Genomic DNA, 17,003 nt, shown 5'->3' on the forward strand with positions numbered 1-17,003 from the left:
ATGGTGGTGGACGAACGTCAACGGCTCTTCAGTCATCCATTTCTCCTCTCCAGTGGCACTGTAGATTTGGTCATCCTTCGCTGAAAGTGTTGCAGTCCTTAGTCCCTTCATTGAGTCAACTTTCTGTTTTAGATTGTGAGTCTTGTCAATTTGGGAAACACCATCGTGTTCCCTTTCGTTCTAGGGTCGATAACCGTGTGTCGAGTCTTTTTTCTTTAATTCATTCAGATGTTTGGGGTCCTTATAAAGTGATGTCATATAATGGATACCGATATTTTGTTATTTTTTGTTGATGACTGTTCAAGAATGACGTGGCTCTATTTAATGAAAGAAAGAAGTGAATTATTTTCCATCTTCCAGAAATTTTATGCTGAGATCCGCAATCAATTTGGTGTTCACATCAAAATTTTCCGTTCTGATAATGGTCGTGAATACTTGTCTTCATCTTTTCGAGAATACTTGGACCAACATGGCATTATACACCAAACTTCATGTACCTATACTCCGCAACAAAATGGGGTTGCTGAGAGAAAGAACCGCCATCTTGTAGAAACGGCACGCTCCCTCATGCACCACATGAATGTTCCCAAAACTTTTTGGAGCGATGCAATGCTCACCTCTTGTTTCTTAATTAATCGGATGCCCACGTCTATCCTTGATGGTCGTTCTCCTTTTAGTGTCTTATTCCCCAACATGTTTCCGTTTCCGCTTTCTCCTCGGGTATTTGGGTGTGTCTGCTTCGTTCATAATCTGAGTCCCGGGACTGACAAGTTAGATGCACGTTCTGTGAAGTGTATCTTCCTTGGTTATTCCCGAACTCAGAAAGGGTACAAGTGTTATCATCCTAGTTCTCGTCGTTCCTTGGTATGTGCTGATGTTACATTCTTCGAGTCTACTCCGTTCTTCGTGGGGTCCGGTGCTGCTGCTTCCCCCACATCACCACCTCCTCTTCCTCTTCCTGTGGCTGATCCACCTCCTCTGGTTCCAGTCATGCCTACGTCCTTGCCTCCGGTGCCACCATTGGTTGACCGTCCACCCATCCGTCACGTGTATACACATCGCCCACGTGTACCGGCTGCAGCTCCTCCAGCTTCATCACCGTCGACAGATCCAGCTCCAGTTCCGACACCAGCCTCCGACCTAGATCTTCCTGTTGCCTTACGGAAAGGTAAGCGTACTTGCACCCTTCACCCTATTTCCAATTTTGTTTCACTTACCCACCTCTCCGCTTCCCATCGCCAGTTCATATCTTTGTTATCCTCCGTGGTTGTTCCCAAGGATGTCCAGGAAGCCCTTACCTCTCCAGAGTGGTGCCGTGCTATGGAAGAAGAGCTCTCTGCTTTGCATCATAATCACACTTGGGATCTCATCGCTCTTCCTCCTAGGAAGCAGGCTGTCGGTTGTAAGTGGGTGTATAGTGTTAAGTACTTGCCAGATGGTCGTGTTGAGCGCCTGAAGGCGCGGCTGGTTGCCAAAGGGTACTCCCAAACCTATGGCATTGACTACACGGAGACGTTCTCCCCGGTTGCTAAGATAGGGTCAGTTCGTGTCGTCATCTCTCTTGCAGCTATGTCTGGTTGGCCTCTCCATCAGCTCGATATCAAAAATGCCTTTTTGCATGGGGATTTGCTCGAGGAGGTCTACATGGAGCAACCACCTGGGTTTGTTGCTCAGGGGGAGGATGGTAAGGTATGTAGACTTAAGAAGGCTATTTATGGACTTAAACAGTCCCCTCGAGCATGGTTTGGTAGGTTCAGTGAGGTGGTCAAGAAGTTTGGTCTGAAACAGTGCCAAGTTGATCACTCTGTCTTCAGTCTTGACTCTTCGGCAGGTAAAATAATATTGGTGGTGTATGTGGATGATATCGTTGTGACTGGGAATGATAAAATGGGCATTGACAGATTGAAGGCATTCCTACAGGAACACTTTCAGACAAAGGACCTTGGCAAGTTGAAATACTTTTTGGGCATAGAGGTAGCAAGATCTAAGCATGGCATTAATTTGTGCCAGAGGAAATATGTGCTTGATTTACTGGAAGAAACAGGATTGTTGGGTACTAAACCGGCTGAGACACCTATGGAAACAAATACGAGGCTGAGCAGTGATATAGGTGAAGTGTTTGAAGAGCCTGGCAGATACCGACGACTTGTAGGCAAACTAAACTATCTAACCCTTACTCGGCCAGATATTTCATTTGCGGTTAGTGTGGTGAGTCAGTTCATGCAGAAACCTTTGGTCCCACATTGGAATGCAGTGCTAAGGATTGTGAGGTATCTGAAAGGAGCTCCTGGTCGTGGTTTGCTGTACAGAAGTGGTGGAAAACTGGTAGTAGAAGGATACACCGATGCTGATTGGGCAGGTTCTATGTCTGATAGACGATCTACCACAGGCTATTGCACCTTTCTGGGGGGTAACCTGGTAACATGGAAAAGTAAGAAGCAAACAGTTGTGGCAAGAAGCAGTGCAGAAGCGGAATATAGGGCCATGGCACATACTGCTTGTGAACTAGTGTGGCTGAGGAACCTTCTACAGGAGATAGGATATGACATCAGTACTCCAATGAAGCTCTACTGTGACAATCAGGCAGCGGTTCATATCTCTTCCAATCCAGTGTTTCATGAAAGAACCAAGCACATCGAAGTTGACTGTCATTTTGTGAGAGAGAAGGTGCTGAATGGGGTGATAGAAACTGCATATGTTAGTACGGGAAACCAGTGGGCAGACTTGTTTACAAAAGGCTTGAGTCGGGGGAGAGTGGACTACATATGTAACAAGCTGGGATTATATGATATATACTCACCAGCTTGAGGGGGAGTGTTAGTGGTGTTAGTGAAGGGGTATTTCAGTCTTTGTACTTGTTGAGAATGCTGATGTGTACTGTTATGTTAGTTCGAGTGCCTCTTACTTAAAGAAGGGCACTCAAGTCTTTTTCAATAAGTCAATAATATAATAATAGGTCTGGCCGAATCAAGGGATTAACTTTTTTTCCCTAATTCGAACCAGCCTTTCTCTCTTTTCTCTCTTCTCTCTTTTCTTCTTTCCTCTCCTACTTCTTGCTGTCTACTTTACTCTACAGTCAACGAACAAGACAGAATTCTATGGCAGGTCAAACTTCAACAGATCCCAAGTATGGATGCTGTATTCTTTTGTTTCATGGTTCATTATGACCAAAATACAAGTGCAACACAGTTTCCTCCTCACCTAAGCATAAATAACATCTTCCTGCCATTTGAGTTCCCTTGCTTTTAATTTGATCCCAAGTAAGGATGCTGTCTAGCGCAACTAGTCATGCAAAAGCCTCCACCCCAGGAGCCATTGGATTCCTCCAGACCCCCTCACTTCCGACTTCACCTGATTCCTTGCCAAGGCTTTATAAAAGGACTATATTGAGAACACATATTCCTACTTTCTTTCCACCATTTCACATCATTTCCCTTTGCTTGAACCTGCACTTATTGTAATTTTGCCAAAAGATCCACACACTCCTCAACCTCCAAGTCAAGAAGTGGTCTTCTAAATTTTGGGCTCTATACCACTCTTCCTTGGCTTAATTCATAACAGTCAGCAATAGATATGTTTTTCTGGCTTAACCTGCAGAGTCTTGGACATAGGTTGAAAGAGACAGTTCAAAAATGCTGACCAAAAGCTCATTATTCCTTTCCAAACACACACTCCATATGAAGATTTCACCTCTTTCGATTCCCACCCAAAATATGTAACATCATGCTTACAAGCAACGTCCTCCCCCCACAAAGAATTTCTTTCCACTCCAAATCTCCATAACCACTTCCCCAAGAATGTCTTATTAAATAGCTTTACTCTCCTTATCCCAAGATTCCATTCTTTCTTGTCCCTGCATACCCAATCCCACTTCACTAAGTGAAAATTTGTTCTCCAATCCTTTGACAGTCCATAAAAAACTCTTTTTGCATCTGCCACTGATTATAGTTTCTTGAGAAATTAAAGATAATAAACTGGATGGTTAGATTAAATCACCTTCAACAAAACTTTTGTCATTATGTTTTCCATAGTAAATCACTGGTGCATCCTCAAATTTGTAGATAATACTTCTATGCAATGAAAATCATTTGCTTGATAGAGTTTCAAAAAATTTTCTGGGTTTCAATGAGGATAGGGAGGCTTTCTTCAATCTCTCACATGTGGTGCAATGCCTGCATAGGGTTTAAATCTCTATGCTAAGTCTCAAATCTCAATGGAAGAGTGGTGCTTTTTTAAGGATTTTTTGGTGGTGATTCGAAAGGGTAGAGATCGAGGTTGTGTAGTTTTGTGCTTCAAAGGGATAGAAGGGGGCATTTTGCCGAGTATTTTCAGAAAAAAGATACAATTTCATGGTTCTAAGGCCCATCCTGTGCTAAAAACTGTCGTTTAAGAACACAAGGAGTCTTAAAATCTCGTACTTGTCTATTACAGACACATGAGAATTCATTTGAACTGCATAAAACGTACCAAGTAATGTTCTATGTTATTGGTACTAAATTTACTATACTCCATGGATGATGGGTATATGATCCCTTGAATGCAATAATTCTTTAGTTTTATTTGTTCTTTTTTTTTTTTTTAAATGTGGTAAAGTCGTAAAGATGATCTATGATTACTTGGTTCTTTCTGTTGCTTTTGAAACTATCAAGTGAATATTATGGAGTATTAATCTTTTTGTAAAACCATTGGTTATATTATGGAGTATTCATGACCTCATCAAATTTGCACAGGAATATTTTATTTTGAACTAGGCTTTGGTTTTAAAAGAGTTCAAGGATTTAGATTTGTTCAGTTTTGGTGAAAAAAACTAGGAGCTTGTGAGACATTTCATTTTTCTTTATTATTATTATTATTATTATTATTATTATTATTATTATTATTTGTAATGCATGTTACCACTTTCTTTTGATCTATTTTGGTTATTTCATATGGTGATCTTTGCTATTTCTAGTGACTTTTTTTTCTCATCTTATTTTGTTTAACACATTTCCTTATTACTAATATTCTCATTATCTTTTATGAAAATAGACATATAAATTAAAAAATATTTTTGGGAGGATATAAGGTTTCCATGATTTGGAGTTTGGACTCAATTAAAGTTTTAATGTTGGAACTAGTTATGAATTATTTTTTTTTTAAATTGATTTAGCTAATTATTTTGTGTATCATTGTATCTTTTAATCAAAAAGTGTTATTTTGTCACTTTTGAAATTCGTTTCTATGCATACCATTCAGTATATTTGTGGATCAATTAAAGCACTTATGAAGCAGACTAATTAATATTGCTTTAATCTATCTCCTTATGCTGTCAATATTTCCTTTAAGATGTGGCTACTTAAAAGAATTGAAGCATTACAAAATTACAGTAGGAACATCGACTTATCATTATTAATAAACTCTCTTTCCTTGAAATAGATCTTGACATATACACAACAGTCAAAAGAAATGACCAGTGTTGAACAAGACAAGCTTGCTAAAAGGATTCAGGAATACAGGACACAAATGGAACTGGACAATTTACGTGCTTCAAGTAATGTTGAAGCCTCAACAAGTGGCGATGGTATTCATGTTGTCGGTATGAGTTCGTACAAGGAAATAGAAGCTCTGATGCAGTCTACTGCAAATGGGGAGGTATTATTTCCTTATACATATTATTGGTGCATTTGTTTTGGTCCTCATGATTCTCTTCAGATTGAACATGTTCTCTAGGATTAAAGATTATTTTCTTCCTGAGATCTTGTAATCGGGTTTTTAGGTATTTATTCTTAGAGATTTAAGCTGCTTACTGACAGGGCTTTTCATTATATTCTAGGTACAAACAATTAAGCAAGGGTATCTCCTTAAACGTGCTACCGTGAGGGGAGATTGGAAGAGGAAATTCTTTGTACTTGATAGCCATGGGGCTTTGTACTACTATAGAAATAATGCAGCAAAACCTGCGGTATGCTATCCATTTATTTTAATTTATTTGATTTTGCATTTTTGTACTTCTAAAAAATGCAATGATGATGCACTGGAAACAGTATAATTGAAGTCATGCTTGGGTGTCTACTTGCAATTACCTAGGTGATGGTATGCACATAAACAACAATCAATTATATTACATAGATACCTTTGCAAGTAATGGAATGTGCTCCTTTTAGATTCTCTGACAATAATAACTAAATGTGCTCCTTGTACATTTTCTGACAATAATATTAATAAAAAGAGTGTGGCTGACCTGACACATGTTTTTCCAAAAGCCTTCTTTCTCTCTCTATTTCTTTCTTTTCTTCTTCTTCTTCTTCTTCCTCCTTTCTTCTTGTTTCTTGTTTCTTAAATTAAGCCTAAGCAGGTTGGTAACAAAGCAGAGAGATCTGTTAAAAATAGAAGTAGGTGTTGTTGGTAGTTGTTGATGTCATCATTCGTGTAGGTGATGTCAACAGCCATATGACTGAGGTTGGTTTGTGTAGGTTTCATATTAGTATTTTAATAAAGGTTTTGACAAATATCGAAGAAATTCTTGAAAAATGCAGATTTGAGTGTTTCTGACTGGACTGATGAAGAGTTGTTTCTTGAAGAGAATGCAATATCTTGGGGCAGAATCGTTTTTGTTTTTAATCTAAGGTCATCTTGTAATTATCTAAGCTGCACATACTATAATTTGGTTTTATCATGAAGACATATTTTGCTGGTATGTTTTCTTCTTCATTTTTAGTGGTGTTTGAGAATTGTGATTAATGATGGATTCTATATGGAGGATTTCGGTATCTGTTTCTTGATTCAATCCTATGATTTGGATCCAACTTATATCCATCAATTGCTTTGGGTGCCTTCAAACTTGGATTCTTCATTCTAGAGTACTGAAAGGTCAACTCTAAGTACTGTAGAGTCCCCTAATAGTAGTTCCATTATTATGGGCTGGATTTTTGATGGTTCTAGTCTTCCCTTAACTACTATTTGGTTGGGTGGAACTAGTTTCTTTGAATAGTCACAATCTATGAAGATATATGTGGGCGGCAGAGATAAGCATGGATACCTATAGAGAAGACTAAAAGGCCTTTCTAAGCTTTGAAAAAGTCATGTCAGGGGACCTTTCCTTTCACAATTAAATCATCATCAAGTCTATTGAATATCTGAGATCTTTCTTTTTTTATTTTTTATTTTTTGCGATTTGAATATGCCTTGTACCTTGCATTAGTTAAATGGATGGTTTCATGATGCTTTGACATCTATTTTGCTATCATTTTCTGCTTTAACACTGTCTTCTCCACATTGGGAAAAAGGGACAAAATCTAGAAAATGTGTACAATTCCTTCCAAAAATGACTTCAGAAGGATTCTTACCTATGGTATGATTCCTTGAGTAATTCACAGAAAATTCATCCTCAGCAATACCAGCTTCTTATTACTTTGTAATGTCTATTACGTTATGCCTAAGTTCTGCCATCTTAAGTATGTAAGCCCATTGGGCCAAACTAAAATGCGTCCATCAGGTGTTGGGCCTAACAGCAACACTTGCAATGTAATCTCTACCATTAATATCCTACATTGGGAATTGGGGAAGGGCTTATTCTCCTAACCAAGACACACTTGTGTCACTCTCTACCATAAACTATATATTTACATAATATTTATTTTGCAAAACCAATTCCAAAACATCTGTAATCCATCAACAACAGTTTTTCAGCTTCCATCAAAGTAGCTGATCCTATCACAATGATCACTTGCCTAAATATCATTCTCATTTGCTTCAACATACCCATGTATTGGCCCAAAAGGATCTCATTGACACTTGACAAAGTACCATTATCAAGCTACATGTAACAATCTAGTTGCTCCACTAATTGAAAAGTTCAGGAGCACACTCGAAATGGTCCGGTTAGTGTTCTACAAACACCCATACTTATACCTTGGGTGCTGGCTAATTGTGGACTTCTTCCACCTTGTTGGGATGTGGTTTATTTTATGGCCCAATTTGAAACCATTTTTTTCTTTAGATAAATGAATTTTGAACCATTTTTGAGACGCATCATTCTCACAATTGTCATTATCAATGATGACCTTGCACAATCTTCCACCATCTACACCTTCTTGAAGCTGTTTCTATTTAGTTACTATTCTTTAATCACTTTAGGGGTATAAAGAATGTGCCCAGCTACTAGAATTGGTGCATCATAATCATCATGCATGGTTTCTCCAAGTTAGTTCAACAATTCAGCAAGTATAACAACCTCTTCAACTTTATTATCAACAAGGTCTTCTTCCTATGTTGGTATAATGACCTTGAGCTGAAGTATGCCTTTCATCCCTGCATTTATTACAAATAATCCACTGTCCCTTTTGTTGATTTCCACTATTTCCTCCTACAAGACTTTTACTTTGTTTGCGACTGAACTTTGTGGGTGTTTGCTACACACCATATGCATAATATGTCCATTTCATCCTAAAATATGTTTAGCATGGATGATTGCTGACTAGACATTGTAGGAATATTTCTACTTGATTCTGTGGTGAGGTGTGGCCATTGTAACCTCAAATGATCTAACCAAACATGTTTTGTTTGTGTTTTACTTGAAACACATACATGACACTGATGCAGACCCCAAACAGAACCGCAACAGCTCCATACCAAATGGTTGGTAATATATCTCTATAGCTGGTTGGTAACCAAACATTGTAACCTCACTGCCCAACTACTACATAGATTTCTTCCTCATCGGAAGAGTCCTCCAATGGTTGGTAATATATGTCTATAGCTGGTTGGCCCCTATTTCCTCCCTTTGGTATGTACCTTGGAATTGTTTCTGGTTCCTTTGGCCTCTAATATTAGCTTTGTTAGGTCCTTAAAGTCCTGATTGCTCCAAATGAGCTCAGAGGTTTGCAATTTTTTGTTGCATATAATGCCTAATCTGCTGCTGCATGACTTTGAAGCCCTTTGTAGTCACTTCATTCCTTGTTAGTTGTACCCTTTTGTGTTGATCTTCCTTTGCAGCTATGGATCTACCAAAATATAGATCCCAAATCTTGTATTTTGATGCCAATTAAAGCAGAAAACTCATAACATGCAGCGATAGGCTCTAATGAGGTCATAGGTCCTTCCAGCATCCTGGTCTTTCAGTTAATGGCTATCTTGGCAATAATGCTGATTGAAAATAAGAGAGAAGAGAAGAGAAGAGAAGAAGAGCAGAAGAGAAGAAAGATTGGAGGCAATAGAACAGTGCTGGCGGCGCTAGCTTCTATTAGTATATATAGGGTGACTAAAATAAAAAGGGAAAAGACCCTTGTGCCCCTGCTGTAAGTGAACTACAATAACAAAAAAATAAAAAAAGGCTTTAACCAACCAAACAGACCCTAACAAGACAAAATTAATAGACAAGAAATAAAATAAACTATTTCAACACTCCCTGTCAAGTTGGAGCATAGATGTCAATCATGCCCAACTTGTCACACAAATCGTTATGCCACACATGATGAAGACCCTTGGTGAAGATGTCTGCAATTTTTTCTTCTGAGTTGACATATGGAGTGCACACTTCTCCATTCACAAGTTTTTCTCTAATAAAATGCTTGTCCACTTCAATGTGTTTTGTCTTGTCATGGAGGACTGGATTAGCTGCAATGTTGATAGCAGCTTTATTGTCGCAATAGAGTGACATAGGGTTGCTAATTGCAAAACCCAGTTCAACTAACAGGTTTCTTATCCACATGATTTCAGCAACCCCATGAGACAAAGCTCTGTATTCTGCTTCAGCACTGGATCTAGCCACCACACTTTGCTTTTTACTTCTCCATGTGACCAAGTTCTTCCTACAAAGGCACAATATCCACTGGTAGACTTTCAATCATTAACTACCCCTACCTAATCAGCATCAGTATATACTTCCACCTTTAAATGTCCATGCTTCTAGAACAGCAAACCAGCTCTGGGAAACTTCTTGAGGTATCTAAGGATCCTCTCTGCAGCTTCAAAGTGAGTTGTCTTAGGATTGTGCGTGAACTGACCAAGGACACCCATTGGATAAGCAATATCAGGCCTAGTCATAGACAAATACAAAAGTCTCTCTACAAGTCTCTGGAACTTCTTCACATCTTTCAAAAACTCTCCCTAACTGTCTCCCAACTGATGGTTAGGTTCAATTGGTGAGTCAATTGGTTTCACCCCTAGCTTGCCTGTATCTTCTAGTAGATCTAGTACATATTTCTGTTGGGAAATAAAGATGCCCTTGTGAGAGCGGGCAACTTCAATTCCAAGGAAATAACGTAAGGGGCCTAGATCTTTCACCTCAAATTGAGTGGCTAAGAATTTTTTTAGTTTCTGTATTTCAGTCTCCCAATCGCCTGTGATCACTATGTCATCCACATACACAATTAGAGCTGCAATTTTCCCTTCACCTTTTTTCACAAATAGAGTGTGGTCTGACTGGCATTGTTTGAGCCCCATCTGTTGAACTGTTAAGCGGAACTTACTAAACCAGCCCAAGGTGATTTTTGTGTAATGCATCAATTTTTTCCTTCATTGCATCTGTCCATTCAGGTTTGGATAAAGCTTTTGCCACATTCTTAGGAATAGGGATACTGTCAACAGAAGAGAGGAGTGCACGATATGAAGGTGAAATATGGTCATAGGACACAAAGCGAGAGATAGGATGATTAGTGGCCAAGATCTAACACCCTTTCCCTTAGCAATAGGAACATCAAGATCATTAATGATAGGGGAATCAACATTGAGAGGTACAAGCATATCAATAAGAGCAAGTGTACCTTGCTGATGAGAAGGATTTGCCTCCGGTGAATCCGATGATTTTGGCTGCATAGTGTCAGGTTCCACGACTCTTGAACTCTGCTACCTTTTGTTATGGCGAAGAAAGACACAGAATGGACGAGGATCGAGTAGAGGAGGTAGTTGAGTCAGAGCCTGTTTCTCCTCAACCCTACTCTCCTCCTGAGGAGAAACCGAGAAGAAAGGTTGATTCTCAAAGAAGGATACGTCTATGGAGACATAGTACTTGCGAGAAGTGGGATCATAGCAATGATACCTCTTTTGAGATAAAGGTAACCAAGGAAAAGACAAGGTATAGCACGAGGATCAAGTTTACCCCGAGTAGGGGACAAGCTATGAACAAAGCAATGACACCCAAAAACATGCATTGGAATGGGGGACAATGGAGCTATAGGAAACAAAAACTGATGTGGGGCCTTATACTCTAGTAATCGAGATGGCATACGGTTGATGATGTACGTAGCACACAGAACAACATCCATCCAAAAGCGTTTTGGAACATTCATATGGATTAACAAGCCATGAGCTACTTCGAGAAGGTGACGGTTTTTTCTTTCAGCATCACCGTTTTGTTGGGGTATCCTAGCACAAGAGCTTCGTTGAAGAGATCTACTCGAAGCAAAGAATTCCGTGAGATCACTATGAAGTATTCTTTGCATTGTCCGATTGGAAAATATGAAATTCAGTTTGGAATTGAGTGAACACCATGTGTTGAAAATCTTTCACAATTTTAGGCACTTCATCTCTAGATCGCATAGGGTAAACCCAAGTGTATCTAGAGTAATCATCGTTCAAGGTAATGAAGTACTTATATCCAGCCTCAGTAGGTAGAGTAACAGGGCCCCAAACATTAGAATAAACGATATGAAACGGAAATTCAAATCTTTTATTTCTCAAAGAAAAAGAACTTCTACAATGTTTACTCAATTGACATGTCTGACACTGGAACTGACAAAGACTCAAACGACTTTGGAAAAATAACTTTTAATGACTCAAAAGAAAGATGACCAAGACGACTATGCCGTAAATAGGCTTGACTCTCACTGGACAAACTCAAGGACTTAGTAGCCACAAGACCAACTTTATTCTCCAACACGTAGAGACCATCCACCCTGCTTCCTCTACCAATCGTCTTGCCCGAGGCCAAATCCTTAAACACACATAAAGACGGAAAGAAAGTAACTGAACAATTCAAGGAGTGAGTAATACTACTAATGGAAAGAAAATTTATAGGTAGTTCAGGAACATGAAGTACATTAGAAAGGGTAAGGCCGAGTGGGAGAGATATGGTTCCTTGGTCGGCAATGGTGGAGAAAGAACCATTAGCTAGTCTCACCTTATCTCTCCTAGAGAGAAGGTTGTATGCTTGAAATAAATTTGACTTACCAGTCATGTGGTTTGAGGCTCCAGAGTCAATTACCCAAGGAGAATCAGAGGTATGAGATGGCACATGGAAAGCAGTGGCAGTGTTGCCTGATGTAGACGTGAAAGAGATAGGAGTAGGACCAGAATCCATCTGGCAAAGAGTCCTACCATATAACTCCAAATGGTCACGAAAGGAGTTGATAATCTCTTCCTTAGGGTCAGAAGTGGGATCCTTTCCTGAGTTATCATCGGACTAGTCTCTTGAGATTCCATATTAGCTGAGTTGTACTTTTTCTGATTCTACTGAATTGGTTTCTTACCCTGATCAGTTGTTGACTTGTCTTCTGGCAGTGAGTGCACCAAAGTGTACTCTTATCTTCTGTTATCTTTTGAGAATCACCCTTCTTAAAAGAACCTCCGACATTAGTGTCTGTACTTCCCCTGACAGCTACGGCAACTGGCTCCCCCTTTGTACAATTCATCACACTTCTTCTACTCTCTTCTAACTGAACTAAGGCATAAACCTCCTAAACTGATGGCAAATCTTTACTTCCCAAGATCTTCTCCCTGATGGACTCATATGAAGGATTTAGCTCCAAGAGAAAAGCAAATACCCATTGTTGAGAGACAAGTGACTTGTATGCCTTTGCATCTTCATCACACTTCCAATTCACACTCTGGTAGTGATCAAGTTCTTTCCAGATCGATGTTAGATCTGAATAGTACATTGAGAGACTCCTCTCCCTTTGCTTGCAAGTAGAGGATTCAGCTTGCAGTTGGTATATCTTGGCATAGTGTCTCTGCTTTGAATAGGTGGACTTTGCTTGTTCCCATATTTCACAAGCAGTTTCAGCCCACATAAATGTCTTTCTTACATGTGGCAGCATGGAATCCAAGAGCCATGACATCACCATACTATTTTCTTGGTTCCACCTATCATATCCAACACTTCCGTTCTTCGGTTCCTTCACTCTCCTATTGATGTATCCTATTTTCCCCCTAGCAGTGATGTAGAGTTTTATTCCCTTAGACCATTCAAGGTAGTTCAGACCGTCAAAGGGAATAACAGCCATGGGGAAACTCATATCCATTCCTCCACTCACTCCATTTTGATTTCTTGAAACCCCTGAAGTAGCAGAATTCTCAGACGACATGGTCAACACAGAATTTTAGTCTAAACTCTCAACTTAGGATCCCTCCTTATATCAGAAAAAAATTGATCCACACACACTTCGGTTTTGGACTTAATCTGAGCACAAGAACAGCACCAGTTTCCAGAAAAAGAGTTATGATCAAACTGATTTTCAGACCTGTACGGGTTAACAGTCCCAGCCTACTAATTTTCCAGAAGGTCTACAAGCATTGATCATTAAGACAGATCCTTACACATGAAATCAAGCCAAAAAGCAGAGGAAACAGGTCATCCATGACTTACAGTCACCTTTTTCACAGGTACAGAGGATCACACGATCCAAAACAAAAGAGGTATAAACCTCACAAGGGTCTGATGACATTCAGTAGTTCAGATTCATTTGTTTTTTTTCTCTCTTGGTACACGACCAAGGAAAGAAAAGATCGACATGTTCAGATTCAGTAGGGCTATACCAGTCGCAGATCAGATTCGATCAACCCAGATTCAATCATCTGTTCCGCCCAGATTCAGCAACTTGAAGAAGAAACTTGATCACCCAGATTCAATAGCCTTGCTCTGATACCATCTTGGCAATAAAGCCGATTGAAAATAAGAGAGAAGAGAAGAAGAGAAGAAGAAAGATTGGAGGCAATAGAACAGTGCTGGTGGTGCCAGCTTCTTTTAGTATATATAGGGCGACTAAAATAAAATGGGAAAAGACCTTTGTGCCCCTGCTGTAAGTGAAGTACAATAACAGAAAAATAAAAAAGGCACCAACCAAACAAACCCTAACAAGACAAAATTAATAGACAAGATATAAAATAAACTATTTCAACAGGCTATATTTAGTTTAATTTTGATGGGAGTAGTGTAGGTAATTCAGGTCCTTCTGGCATTGGAGGCGTTTTTTTTTTTCTATTTTGAGAGAAGGTAACTTAAAGATTTATATTAAAGGTATACTGTAAGCATAGATTACAAGTATATCAAAAGATCGACATGTAGAGCCAGGAACTATACATCAGGATTCACAATAAAGATCCCAAAAAAGTCATCTCAAAAGCAACACCGAAAGGAGGTCTCGCGAAACTGAACGACTTATCTGACTACCCAAAAAGGAAGGCATAATTATTGTTTTATTGTCAGGCTCAATTGGTGTCGGGGATTCTTTAAGGGCTGAGATTATGTCTCTAGTGCAGGGAGTGCAAAAGGCAAAGGACATGAACAAAAGTAAGCTGATTATAGAAGGTGATTCAAAATTGGTTGTGGGATGGCTGCAAAAAAGGAGAAGCTGGACTTTGGAACTACAACAGTGAAAGAAAGAAATTCAAATGGCTGACACAAGATATGGATGTGAGACTTATGTGGGTTAAAAGAACTGCTAATGCCTTATCTGATTTTCTAGCAAAACATGGGTTGGGAAGAAACCAACTCTTTTGGACTCAATTGTAATTTTGTGCAAGTTTTTGAGGAGAGTGAAGAGGGTTTGTCTCTCCTCTTTTATTTGCACTAATTGTAATCTGTTTCAATAATTAATGAAATCTGCCGTTATTGATCCAAAAAAAAAAGCAGCAATAGGCTGCTACAAGTTTTAACATGCAAATATAAGAGAAAATAGAGAGCAAGTAAGAGTAGCTTCTAATATAGTTTCTTATTGTGGTAGAAACAATAAAAGAACTCTATTTGCTCCTTAGCATACAAAACAAAAGGGAAAGATATTATAGGAAAGAGGTCAGTATTGGGTTGCTTACTTTGTTGACCTATGATGTTTGCAGTTGCCACAGGTAGGTGCATCAGCTGAAAAGCTAAGAAGCTTATTTGAGAAAAGAAGTTTATGGTGTTTATGGTCACCTGACCCTATCATCATAATTTATCTTTTGTAAAGTTGTCTGGGGTTGGGTGGTTGGCTTAGGCGTTTGTAATGGACAATGCTTGCTGTTAGCAGTAGTTGTTTAAGGGCATGGTGGAGGTTGTTTTGATGTCTTTCTTCTCTTGGTTGACTTTTGTTCACCTTTCTTGTAATTTCTTTTTTTTTCTTTTAATAAATATTATTTTTACCTTAAAAAAAAGTTGTAGGTGTGAACAGACCTAATCTGCTCTTAATTAATGAAGAAAGAAAAATAGATCTTAAATAGAGAGAAAAGAGAAGAAGAAGACAGGAGAGTAGAGAAGAAAAGAACCGGGGCTGTGAATTCAGAAAAGATTGTAGAAGTGATCTCAACCAATGTTTTAAAATGTGGAGGCGTGACGCAAGGCGTTCCACTACCTAGAGGCGTGAGGTGTAGTTCAGAATGCAAGCGGCGTTAGCCTCCTTAAGAGGAGGGGGGTTAGGAGGAGGATGAAGAGGAAGGGGGGTTCTCACTTTTTTCTTTATTTTTTATAAAAATCTTTTATATTAAGAATAATAAAGATGCATAACATTAGTTGAAAGGGGGGTCTTGTTGAAGCGGATGCCTCCCATGCCTTTTAAAACACTGATCTCAACTGTTTAAATAATATGTAAGATTACATAAATACCCCTGTTTAAATAATAGTGACCCAATTGTCAACTCTAAAGAATAACAGAAATATAAACTTTGGATGGTAGGAACTCTAAACAAATTATATTATAGTAAAGATCAAAAGAAAATAAAAGTCCAGGGACTGTCCCTTTCTCTTATAAAGCTCGTTTCTTGTGACATCCTCTGTGGGTAAGATATTAAGTTAACAGTAGAATTAGTTAATATAGGAAAACAGTGGAATGTGGGATTTTTCTAGAGCTTAAAATGTTGCCTCTCTGGTCTTATTAAGATGACCTTGAACCTTCTGGTTTGGCTTTGCCATCTCATCCTACCAAACAATATCTGTCAGTTGCTCTCCATAACAAATCTCCATTGTCCATGTCGTTATAATTAAGCAGAAAATTTATCTCCTAAGTCCTTGAGATTACTGATAAAATATGCATATCATCATATTGTTATTTACAAACGCCTCTCCAATTCCTTGGATAATTTTTTTTTCTGGTATGTTTCTCTTTCATGTTTGACCATCTAATTAATCTGTAATGAATTTTTTTAGCATTAAAAATATTGCAGCAGATTTTTTTTTTCCTGTTATGTTCTCTTGCATGTTTTACCATCTCATTACTCTCTGTAATTAATTTGTTTGTGCACTATGTATTTCTATTTTGTTAACAGGGTTCTCAATCACATCAATCAACTGGAATATCAGACCATGGTAGTAGTGTGTTTAGTAGATTTAGAGCAAGGCACAATAAGACAGCCCCACTGGGCGAAGAAAACCTTGGCTGTCGTACTATTGATCTTCGCACTTCAACAATAAAGATTGATGCAGAACATACAGATCTGCGCCTTTGTTTCAGAATTATTTCTCCATCAAAAACATACACATTGCAGGTAGTTTGAGTGAAAAATCTGGTGGCATTTATTTAGATGGTTAGTCCTTGCCTTTGAAGCACTGACTTATTTGTTCATTTTGTTAGACTTGTATGCCTTTTATCTGGGGCCTAGCAGACATTTTTATCTATGCTAATTTTTTATTAACCTATCAAGAATACAGGATTGCAATCAGCCAAAGACAATCACATGAAATACATATTTTATTAATATAATTATCCAACCCATGTGATTGGAATTTTCACTAGGAGATGCTTGGAGGGTTGTCTCCAGAAGGCAATCAACCTAACATGATTGAGGAAATACAGGGAATTTGTGTATCTGCCTGTCTTACTATTTGCTCTCATTTGTGG

At 38.7% G+C, this 17,003-nt stretch overlaps 1 protein-coding gene across 6 annotated transcripts in view; it reads left to right on the forward strand.

Annotated features, from left to right (window-relative positions):
- LOC104611806 (ADP-ribosylation factor GTPase-activating protein AGD4-like) overlaps positions 1-17,003 on the forward strand; it is a 110,695-nt gene that overhangs the window by 53,552 nt on the left and 40,140 nt on the right. For all 6 annotated transcript variants that reach the window (XM_010279032.3, XM_010279030.3, XM_088902903.1 and 3 more), the window contains 3 exons: positions 5,416-5,631; positions 5,813-5,941; positions 16,432-16,650. In XM_010279032.3, coding sequence (XP_010277334.1) covers positions 5,416-5,631; positions 5,813-5,941; positions 16,432-16,650 — 564 coding nt within the window. The remainder of the gene's footprint in view (positions 1-5,415; positions 5,632-5,812; positions 5,942-16,431; positions 16,651-17,003) is intronic.

This window comes from Nelumbo nucifera, chromosome 4 (genome assembly GCF_055504915.1).
Source record: "Nelumbo nucifera cultivar China Antique chromosome 4, China Antique-T2T, whole genome shotgun sequence".
NCBI classification, from domain to species: Eukaryota; Viridiplantae; Streptophyta; class Magnoliopsida; order Proteales; family Nelumbonaceae; genus Nelumbo; species Nelumbo nucifera.